General features: G+C 37.1%; 1 protein-coding gene across 1 annotated transcript in view; it reads right to left on the reverse strand.

The window, feature by feature from the left end:
• Window positions 1-9,465, reverse strand: part of LOC137400981 (kinetochore-associated protein 1-like) — a 66,093-nt gene extending 56,628 nt beyond the window's left edge. Inside the window, exons 1-5 of the mRNA XM_068087318.1 lie at window positions 9,367-9,465; window positions 5,574-5,697; window positions 4,553-4,741; window positions 3,666-3,862; window positions 390-631 (exon numbers count right to left, since the gene is read on the reverse strand). Coding sequence (XP_067943419.1) covers window positions 390-631; window positions 3,666-3,862; window positions 4,553-4,741; window positions 5,574-5,697; window positions 9,367-9,402 — 788 coding nt within the window. The 5' untranslated portion in view covers window positions 9,403-9,465. The remainder of the gene's footprint in view (window positions 1-389; window positions 632-3,665; window positions 3,863-4,552; window positions 4,742-5,573; window positions 5,698-9,366) is intronic.
• Between the last annotated feature and the right edge of the window lie 2,453 nt (window positions 9,466-11,918).

Here is an 11,918-nt window from a genome sequence, read left to right on the forward strand (position 1 = left end):
TCACGCGTGCCGTAAGAGATCATCACGCATGTCGTAAGTGATCATCACGCGTGTCGTAAGAGATCATCACGCGTGCCGTAAGAGATCATCACGCGTGTCGTAAGAGATCATCACGCGTGCCGTAAGAGATCATCACGCGTGCCGTAAGAGGTCATCAGGTGTGCTGATAACGTACAGGGCATACTATCTGCACAAATTTTCTAACATGCCAGGAGGCTGATTAGCGCAGTTGTTAGACAGTCAGTCTACTGAGCAGAACACCATGAGTTCGAATAAACCGTTACATTTACTAGCAGGAATGGGCTGCCATACATATAAACATAACTAAGAAAATACTTCCCTAAGAATAAAGATTTAAATGGAAGCAACGACTTGCTCGCCTCTTTTACCTGTTACATACAGGAGTCAACCTTCCGACGGCCTTGAGCTTATGGTCAGCCCAGATCCTTACAGCGGTGCATGTCATAGAGTTCCACAACATGAGCGCTCCTTGATCCGTCAATGTCAGCAGATACAGAGGCGTCACCCTGAATCCCGCCGTAATGTTTCCATATCCTTGGAGTGTTGTCATACTCTCTGCTTCCCAGGTCGAATCTGAGTAGTCAAGTCGAGTGAGAGAGCAGTTTGGCCCCTGGCAGTGACAGAGTGACATGAGGCAGCAGCAAATATATAAATTATTCAACATTTGATAGTAAGACAGGAAGAAAGCTGGAGGAGTATTATTCATCATGCTTTGAGAAGGCTGCAAGTTCCCTTTCCTATAATAAGAAACTGAACAATAAAATGAGTCATGGGCCCCTCACATGATTCATTTGTATCTAGTCAATCATTATGACAGGTGTGTTAGTACAGTTTGTCACCTCTGAGATAAACTTGACAATCAGCCAATAATTGAGGAACTGGTTCACATTCCTCTTTTACTCGCTGAACATAATATGATAAACAAGGAGCAAACGAGGAGTTGTCTACTCAATACAATCATCTGAAGGCCTCACAAGGCTATTTGTTCATATTGTTGAAACTGTGACAAGCACCTTTGAAAACTTGAATCAATTATTTATGCTTATGGGTTAGCCTAAGGCTCCACCTTTCCATCCATATGCATTAACAACTATCCAGATGCAAAATAACACCATCATTAAATTATGAGAACATTATTTTATTACTAGAAATTCCCCAGTCATACAGCCCACGACCTGATAATGGAATAAGTGATAACAGAAAAAAGAATGGCAGTGCTGGTTGTTGAAAAAGTAGTTGTCAGCAGAAATTGGCAGAGTATAGTGTAAATGAAAGTTGTTCGAGATGACATAAAATAAATTTGAGGGAGCACGACTTCAAAAAGGTGCAAATAACAATTTCAACAAATATAGAAACGTTAGATAAGTTCAGCGTTTTGTTAAAGGTCACGCAATCTAGTCTCCTCTCTTTTGCGTTGTAGGAATTGGTCATTTATAGCTAATCGAGTGATGCGCTCCCTAGCGAAGTTGTTAACTTCTAGATTAAATTGTTAATTAAAGCTGTAAGCCTAACCTACTGTAATGTATGTAATTTAACAACAGCAATAAGGAAATAAGTTTATTATAATTCTGAAATTCAAAATTAGTAGTGAAATGGCAAGCTACTGTGTACTGAAATGGAATTCGCCCTGGTTAGGGCAAATAGTTCCCACTTCAGTAATTGGGGTCCTTTTCCCAGTGATTATTTAATCTGGTTGTCCTAGGAGCCTATGTTAAAGATTCAGTAGCAATAACCAATGAACAACACCACGATCAAGATAAGTCGAATTATTATTAAACACCATATAGCTATATCATAAAAACGTTAGCTTACCAGGGTTACCGTTAATACAAAATTACGTAAAAAAAGTCGTTAAAGCAAATAAATCACCGAAACACAGTATATATAGTAAAAGAGTGAGAGTGAATAAATATACGTCCTGACACAAAAACAGAAACGTTTCCTAGCTCTGCCAATTCAAGAGTGTCTCTCAATCCTAAACACAACAAATTGGTCCTAGCTTTAGCGAGACTTTCTTAAGAAAGCTAGCCTTAGTGCAAAAGCAGACTACTGCGGGGACAGGGCAACTAACCAGTAGTTGTGGGTTAACGGCCAGCAAGCCACAGAAACGAATCTCACTGACTCACTAAATCCGGAAATCCGTCACAGTACTATACACAGTTTGAAAGTTGGTTGTGTTGAATGAGAATGGTTTTGATAGCGATGTTTAACAGAAAGCAAGTATGAGCGTTCACGCGTCTAGAAGTTCTTCGCAAGCTGCAGCAAAATAAAAAAATGTGCTCGTCATAAAGGGGCATTGTAGTTCGGCCTTGTACATAAGTTGTAAAGAAATTCGGCTAACGTTTTAAATAGGTAATTTAATTAAACCTTCGGTGATTGGACAAAAAAACATAGGCTGATAAACTGTGTACCACAATTTCGTACCTGTAAATCGGTCTACGCCTCAAACGGTCTACGTTTATTACAGAAACCTTCGAATAAATTTGATTACAAGTAAAAAATGCCATAGACTGGTGAAATGCGCACTGCTAAATAGTTCTATCTGTCGCACGGCTTTATTGGCGTATCGTAGGCCGGTCTTAACTTTTATTAAACCAAGATTTTTAAGCGTTTTGTGATGATTTTCGGCCAAATTAATCTGTATATTTTTGTATAATCCGATCAGATGGGTTATTTTTAAGAGGCCGTCGACAATTTACAAAGACTTGGTAACATATTTAAATAGGCTTATATGTGTTTTGTATCGTTATTATACTTTAACGACTCTACAAAACGATGGTTAAATTTGTTGATGAGATTTTAAAACAAGGGTTTTCGACACTGTTGATGAATAATTTTCGTAAGTTATGTGCACATGCATTTATCATAAAAACTCTCAAACTTCGCTCCGCTCTTTTGGTCGTGGGAAAAAGTATATACACTTTAGGGATATGTTCAATATTGTGAATGCGTTAGTCTTCCTAGAACAATTAAAACCATACTATGGTAAAATAAGAAATCTTCTACTATATTCATATAGTTAGTAAAGCTCTAAAGAAAAAATAAATATGAATTCCTTTCAATGTCAGGATACTCACATTCCTCACCGAGCTAGCATACGGCCCCATCCTTAACTTATGAACAGCAATGCATATGTATCTTATACATAACTAGATGAAATGCTCGGCATTGCACAGGTATTAAAAACAGCTTATGAAAAGTGGCAGGTAATGTGGTTGCCATTGACTAATTTGAGTAAGCAAATATCCATATTGATAAACTTACTAATAAGATCTGTGATAGCAAGCTTTAGTGATGTTGCGCGTAACACAGAGTCGCAATACATATTTTAACCCAGAAAATGACTATCTACCCAAAGAATCTATTGTATCCTGGGAAGCTTAAGGGTCAGCTTGTCACCTAGTGAACTGGGAGGTGTGGAGATCAAACTCTCAGGGATATGGATGTTTCATTGCTAGATTTCAATTGCTATAACTGGACACAGGGTTTCACAAAAAGACAAACATTGACATTTATAAATATATAACTGTTGATAACTGGTGTCGTGGGCTGTCAGTTATATTTACAAAACCTGCATATTTTGGCCATTGTCTAACCTACCATAACCCCAATATATGACCTAGTAGTCGAAAACCAGAACTCACCAAGAGAAATATCGATGGTTTGTGAATGTCAGGGATTAGAGAGGAAGCGAGAGGGATTGTAGTGGTTGTGTGAGCTATCTGCTTTCGTAGCCCTAGAGCCTTGGCCATTGAACCCTGACACAGGGCATCATCCAAAGTCGAGTAGTCGAGGTTGGTAAAACAGTGGAGCTCACCAGAACCAAGCGTGTAGAGAGAGTCTGGATAACAAAAACAACATTGTTTCTATAGGCAAAATGGTGTGGGTCAAATCTATGGCGGTGTATTGAGAGTATTATTAGTGAATGGCATGTCTGAGGGCCTTTCAAAGAAACGCTAGAGGCCAATCACAGTCAAAGTAAAAATATTTTAAATCTTTCTTGAAGCATTAGGAATATGGGTCTGATACCGGGAGTTGTGTCCTCAACAAGAAGACTGGCGCCAAAAAGAATGATTGACAAGGTGTAGGCGAATATGACCAACAGTTTACAACTTGTGATCAACTAAAAGACAAACGCTTTTCATCTTTCCAGCACCTTGCCTATCGTTGTACCACCGTAAATTTGAGGTGTATTATTGTGTGATTAAAATGCTCCAGCACACAACAGAGTTTTAGATTATACGCTGACCTACCAAAGATAGTCGGGGTTGTTTCGAGAAATGGAAAAATCAAAATGGTAATCGTGACACTTTCATTTACACCCAACTTTAGATAAAAGGTGCACTAGCCTAAATTACTGTACACTTGCCTAACTTACCTACTGTTAAAAAGCCTCAGTTACTTCCTGCACAATAGCCTACGGTAATTACTGTACAACAGCCTAAGTTACTTACTGTACAATAGCCTAAGTTACTTACTTTACTGTACAATAGCCTAAGGTGCTCACTGTACAATAGCCAAAGTTACTTACTAGTCTCGGGGAGAAAGAGAAGCTGCTGCACTGTAGCCTCTTCATCGTTGCTCGTCTGGTAAATGCGCTCGGAGTTGATAACCCTCTGACTAGCGCAGTGCACTGTGTGCAGCAAACCGGCGTGCTCAGTGACTAACAGAAACCTACCTGTGGAGTCATCTGTCCATGATAGACAGTTTATTTCACTCTCTACAAGAGACAGCTATTATTCAGCATGGTGTGAACATCAGGAGAGTACTGTCATATGCCAACCATGCCTGTGACAGATATGCATGATAGAAGCTAAAATGCTTCATATGTGAATTAATCTAGAATGTTCTATAAGACATTGCCTTGCTACTAGTTAAACCATATGGTATTCGGTCAGTAAAAGCCAGACATCTTGGTAGTTCAGATACACTGTGTACGATTAGTCGTTTGCTGCCTTGGAACAGCTTGATATAGTCATTGCTGCCTCTGATAGGGAATGAGGGTATCTTCACTGGAATGATATACATTCCAGTGAAGAAACCCTCTTCACTGGAATGTATATCTGAATCAGATTGCAAAACTAGTATTTCGGTATTGAGTCCACTTTAAAATCTGCTAACCTCAGAGGCGCCCACAAGCGGTTAATTCTAATGACTGGTATTTTTAGTTTATAAAATACAAAAGAAATTTTATACATGGCAATTGAAATAAAACTGTGGTAGATTTATACTTTATATTTACTGTGTGCTTAGTAAAAGCTTGAGTATACTAGTAAAGCCGATGACCAGCTTTTTAGTTCACATGTTCCAAAAGAAATTAGTAAAACAGTGAATTTCTAAGGAAAAAATGCAGCAGCGGTTGTTTGCAACTTAATTAATACTTGCTTCAATCTGGATACACTAAATATAGAATTTCTGATCATTCCGGTGGGTTAGAACGATGAAATCTTAAACTATCTACATTGTAGCAAATCTACCCAATTCTCAATTACTGAACACAAAGCTTGACAATGATAAATATTATAGGCGCGAGGACCAACGGTTATGCTTACCAAAATTAAGCTTGAGAATTTCTCGAAACGTGACCCTATCATGAACCCAAACAGATCTACCCCGAGCAACTGCTAGCTTTTCCTCACAGTGGGTTAACCGTGGCTGAGTGTCTGCATATTCATCCTGAGAAAATGTTAAATAGGGTCAGTGAGAAGGATTCTAAGTTATATACAAGGTGAGCAGCAAAACAAGGCAAACAAAAAGATATGAAGTAAATAATAAAAGCATATTTTATATAGTTATTTGTACATTTTAATATAGTTCTTAGGTACTATATTAAAATGTAGGTAAAAACTACTTGGCAAAACTTCTGTTCACGGCATGGAAAAAAACCGATGCACGAAATTTTAAGCGGTATACGCCATTATTTCTAGGTTTTAAGCTATCACTTTTTCCCATACATTCTGCACAGTTATGGAAGTGGAAGAAAGAAGTGGTTGTATCAAGATCAAACTAAATAATGAGAGAAATATAATACAATAGGAGTGAGAGATGGAAGGACAAGGTCCACTAGGGACACACAAATTAGGGTGCTTATGTATTCCTCTTCCACACCCTGGAGAAGTGAACATGACAAAATACAAATCAATGTCAATCGTAAAATAGTGTATGGCACAAGCATTCATTTAGTACAATGCGTATCCATTAACTTGGAGTTGTCTTCTATATGTAGATTTCAGTTGTATGCAATCGATAGGTCTATGATAATTAGTCTAGCAATTACTCCCAAATGAATCCGTAAAACCAATTTTAGCAGAAATGATTGAGTTTATTTTAATGCAAGTATTTGGCTAGCTTAGTCTAATAAATGAAAATATTTATAAGGATCTAGAGCCAGAGCTTTTACTGATGCACTATGCCAGATTCATTAACTGTCAGCGGAACCCATTAAACTTGAGTATCATCTTCCATCATGCCCCCAAATAAAAGCAAAAACTCCCACATTCCTCCTGAAAGTATGAAGGACAACTAATTAAACATTAATTTTTCATAAACCAATATTTCACATATTCCACTAGCATATTCCCATGATAGGGAATTCAAAAGGACCCTAAAAACCGATTGTACCCAAAGAACGTTGTACTGGCTTAGGTCACTCAAGAATAAAATAAATTATAGAAAGTACAGAAAACCCACAAACATTTCTGTCATTACATTCTTAAATATGATGTTTTAGTATTTTTAGGCCTAATCTTTAAATAAACACAAACTCGTTTAAAAAGTGGAAGAAGCCATAGGAACCATGATTTCAATCAATGGGACTCTGTGATTGATGGCATTATGAATTTTATATACTTTGGTATTTGAATTTTAGAATAGAAGCAAAAACCTCAAAACAGCCCTAAACTGTCAACTGAGTCGAGTTTACAGTGTGCTACTGAGCAGAGTTGAAAATGTTTCACATGCAGTTATGACAACTACAGTATATAATATATACAGTGCTGCTCCTTGGGTTACGCTGTTCCTTTAATACAATTTTTTCGTCTTACGATGTAGAAGACGATGTTTTTTCGTCCCCGCCATATGACATTTTTTTCGCCATACGACAACAAAAAATGTCTCTCGAAATTCAAATTTAGCAGTAGGTGCGCTGAATACGTCAGAATAATGAACATTCAAATGCTATTCACCAAAATCCTTCCCAAAATGCCTGAAAGAGATATGATGCTCGTTCTCTCTTAGTTCTTAGTTCAGCCTTTTTCGTTGTAAGTTATAGTGAAAGCGAAACAGGAAATGAATAAGTGATAAATTGTAGATGATGACAAAAGCGAAGTTTAGTAAAACATGTACTAAAACTTAGCTCTGTGTGTGCACTAAATTCATAGCAAGCTAAATTCATTAAAAGTTAAATTCACAGTTGATGTTAAATATGTCTGTCGGGAAGGTAAGAACTCCTTACAGTACATACTGCACATACAGTAATACTTCAACTTACGAGTGCTCCAACGTACGAGAAACTTGAGATACGAGCCAGCTTTCAAGCAAGTTTTAGCACTAACATACGAGCCATGTTTGAGATACGAGCACTTGAGTCAGTTGCCAAGTATGCCGGAGGTGTTTTATGAGAACAGCATCACTCTGTATTTTTCAACTGCTCAGGTTATACTGTTGTACCGTGTTTTTTTGTGCACGATTTTCTGTGCAGAATTATGTGAATTAAAAGTACTGTGCGTAGACCGAAAGTTTGCCAGTAAAATGAAAGATAATACAAAGAAAAAGCAAATGATATCAGTCGATATTAAACGGAAAAATATTTAAAAATATGCGAAATGTGTATGCGTGATTCAGCTAGCTCGGCAATATGACAGAAATACATTCATAATTATCAAACAGAAGGACTATATTCAGGGCATTTAGTTCGCAAAAGGACTAACCATAGTTTCTAAACGGTGCAGCGATCTTCACGACCGCTGATGGCATTGGACAAACGATTGGCCGGTGACAGCGTAACTGAAACGATGCTATGTGAAAAACCTATCTATCCAAACTGTTTAATAGACATTCGGACAAGTTGGCTAGTAGTCGTGCGTTAACCATTTGTGATGACACTTGTGTTCGTCCTAATCGCAACATGTTGCAAGGGCGACAAAGGCAAACGTCCTTAGATAGGTTTATCTTAAAACGGCCGGCTAGTCGTGAAAGCGAAAAAAAGGAAAAATTTCTCGCTAACCAGCGAAAAATTTCAAACTATGAACGCCGAAGAAATTTTAATTACGTTTAGTTGAAAATGAAAGTTTGCTTTTAGGTTTGCTTCTAAGTTTGTCTTTTAACACTTTGATAAAATCCAAATTTATCAAAGTCAACTGTTGTAACGAAGGATAACTTATATCTCCCTCCCTGGCAAATGCGAGTGTTAACTGCTATTGTATGTATGTATTTAATTTTACATTTTAATTAATCCCATTTCCTTGCATTATTTTTTATTTGTTGCTTTTTGAAAGCATGTAGTACGTAAGGACAATAACCAACATGTTCTTTCTGTTACAATATCTTGTTTTGAGTGTTTTATTTGCTTTTTTTAGAGTATGGAAACCAATCAATATATATTTAATTGTTCTATATATAAATGAATTGCACCAACATGCGAGTAAATTGACATACGAGCTCAGTCTCGGAACGCATTAAACTCGTAAGTTGAAGTATGACTGTAGTACATTGTAATGTTACATTTTATTGCAGATCATAGCCACATTAAATACACAACAGTTACTGTAGGCAACTATGGTTACCAAAGTCAACATACTACCGTACTTTTCGGACTATAAACCGCACCCCTATATAAGCCGCATCTGCTTTATTTTCAAAAATCCGATAATAAAACAATACATAGGCCGCACCTTTGTATAGGCTGCAGAACTCAGGACGGTGCTTTTTAACATGGCTGCAACTTTTCTGTTTAAAACGGAACAGTGTCTAACAGCACTGTTTCGTATTAACCGACGCTTTTTAACCTAGTGCCTAATGGAACAGTATCGTTAGGCATTATTTCGTATTTTCTTTCATCGCTAAAAGCGCACTAACCGTAGATTCTGGTTAATGCGCCCTAGCGGTTAAAGAAAAAGCCACAGAATAGCTGCACCCTTATATAAGCCGCATGGCTCAAGTCATCAGAAAAAAGTAGCGGCTAATAGTCCGAAAAGTACAGTATTTTTAAATTTGATGCTTTTTTATCAGGGGGAGTTCGCATTAGATACTTACTATAGGTTTCTATACTCCTCTATTCACCTTATGATGCCAACATCGGAACAAATTAAAATCATATGGCAGGGTGAATTGTATATAAAAAATTACCTTATAATGGAAGATTTCCTGGCCAGCGCACCACATGACTCTAAAAGCAACACAAAGTATGGTGTGTATGCTTTGCACTTAACCGTTTCACCTACACCTGAAATGCACAAAAAATTGAACGTTAAAAACAACACTGGCAACACTTTTGAAAACTGTAAAGTGATCCGAAGCAAAAAATCTTTCTTCCTATTCATCTGGCTAAGTTCATGAAGAACTGGCAGCTTCTGGTTAGTCAAAATGATATATATATATATTTTTTCAGAATGAACTAACTAAAATACTAGACCATCAATTCTGTTCGTGCAGATAAGATCATGGAGAGAGAAAAAAATGACAGTTTTGTGGATAGATAAATTGAACGCAAAAAAGACGTAGAACTCGAATTTCCATAATGAATATTCCAAACCTCAAGTATTGCGACTCTACTGAAAAGTGATGATGAGCTTTTGTAAAGTAGCCTCAACATATGCACAGAGAGACAAATATACAGCTAGTGTGAATAACACGGAATAAGGTCTCCTACTGCAATTTAGTTCATGAGAAGTAAAAAATAAAAACATGACCTAGCCATTATCCATACACTAAGATTTTCCCAAAGATGAACGAGCAACCTAGGCCGAAGACTAACTGGGTTTAGTTGAGAGTACTAGCTAGTAGTCAAAATCTAATCACTGGTTTCCTCCCATAGCAAAGTGTTAAATTTGACTTCATATTTGAGTGAAAGCGCAACTCAAAAATTCAAACTCGCAATGCCTATCTGCACAAAAAAGTGTTTAAAATATCGCAAGGTGTTTTGGCCAGCCTGAAAGTGGGTTTGAAAATTTTACCACATGTATATCAGCAGCTCTCTTGGTCAACCTAGAACTGCTGATGACTAAAAACTTTAGTTAGATAGGCCATCTGAGTGCACAGAGCTTCATCTTGGCTCCTAGCATTGACCCTTTCACCGAAGAGGTAGGCTTATGTTTCAACAAAAGCACCAATTGTTGGAAGTTTGTTCATTGCGAGGTTTCATGAACATCAGCCAATGTTGTCCGCGATTTTCCAAAGTGATTGTTGTGCTAGACTCTCATTTAACTATGGCTATTTAACATTTAGCTATGGCTACTCTATTGTCCACTGTTGCTATTTAGCAAAGACTGCATGCAAGCCAAAAGAAAGTATTGCATTATAAAATTGTCAATAGTACACCAGATTGTATAAAACAGATGAAACAGTAGATATCTTAAAAGTAGGAAAAACTGGATTTCAATGTTACACCAACTATTTATAGACTAAACAGACCATATACATGTAGGCACTAAAGGTGCCTGCAGTTTTGTTTGTAATATTTTGTTTCAATCAGTAGATATTATGGAGATGGAGCAATTTCTGTGCACAAGTAGGCTATAATTACTTCTGAATAAGGCTATTACCTATGAATTTATCGTAAGAGTCTAGAATGTTTTCTATAGATATGATTACGCTTTTACGGGCTATAACAAAAATCTTATGGAAAGCAAGTGCTACAATTAACAAGTGCAAGTTAGAATTATCGTGTTATTATCATCTCGCACATAGATTTCAGTTACTAAAGAGTTATCTACACAATACGCTATACAAGCATGCAACACATATGATAAAAATAGTACGCATATTGGTAGAAAAGAACACCCTTGCTAAACCGAAAGAACTAAGAACAATCTTGTTTTACTAACTAATGATTATAGTTGGCCAGCTAACTAATGATAAGATTATGGGGGTAACTGAAATATCAATAATCATCTCTATCAAGTAAATACTGTAATATAACAATGATTTCTAGAAGAGTTCCTAAGTATTAGTTTAAAGCCAATAATATTGCCTAAATTAGAACAAAAATAAACAGTAGATATGCTGATACTGCCTCACAATCAGACCTGCCAACCCAAGAGTGGGGCAATGCGTGAGATTTGGTTTTGGGACAATTGAAGTATCAATGATAGTATATATAAAATTGTGGAAATTGGGGCAAAAATCTCACGCATTTCTCACGCATTTTCATTTTTTCTTTGGGGCGATTGCGTGAGTCTCACGCCCAATGCGTGAGAGTTGGCAGGTATGCTCACAATGTGTGCGGCGCTCATTTAAGCAATAGCGGCGAATGATAAAAGCATAGTAAATTGCACTAATTAGCGATCAATACATCAAGCTCAAATTACAAAATAAAACGTGGGACCGCAAGTTATGAATATAATTAAACCTTCACTTTGTTAAAAGTTGACAATCGCTACCCGCAATTGCCAAATTCGTAAAAAAGGCTATAAGGATGAATTTAGTTACGTTTACAACAGTCCTGGAGCAGCATTGACATCCCGCCTCCTGATTCAAAATGTGAAAAATGTGAAAAATCGAATCACTCGCGACGTTTTGAGCGAATTCGATTCGTTGTAAATAGTGCGAAGGTTAGAATAGGATATCGATGTATTAATGGACCGACAAGTCGGAAACAACGATCACCACGGTGACATTTTATTAGTAGGTCCGCAGCGCACTTTCGTTTTTACACACATTTTCTTAGCTTATAATCATTT

This window comes from Watersipora subatra, chromosome 7, assembly GCF_963576615.1.
Source record: "Watersipora subatra chromosome 7, tzWatSuba1.1, whole genome shotgun sequence".
Lineage (NCBI taxonomy): Eukaryota > Metazoa > Bryozoa > Gymnolaemata > Cheilostomatida > Watersiporidae > Watersipora > Watersipora subatra.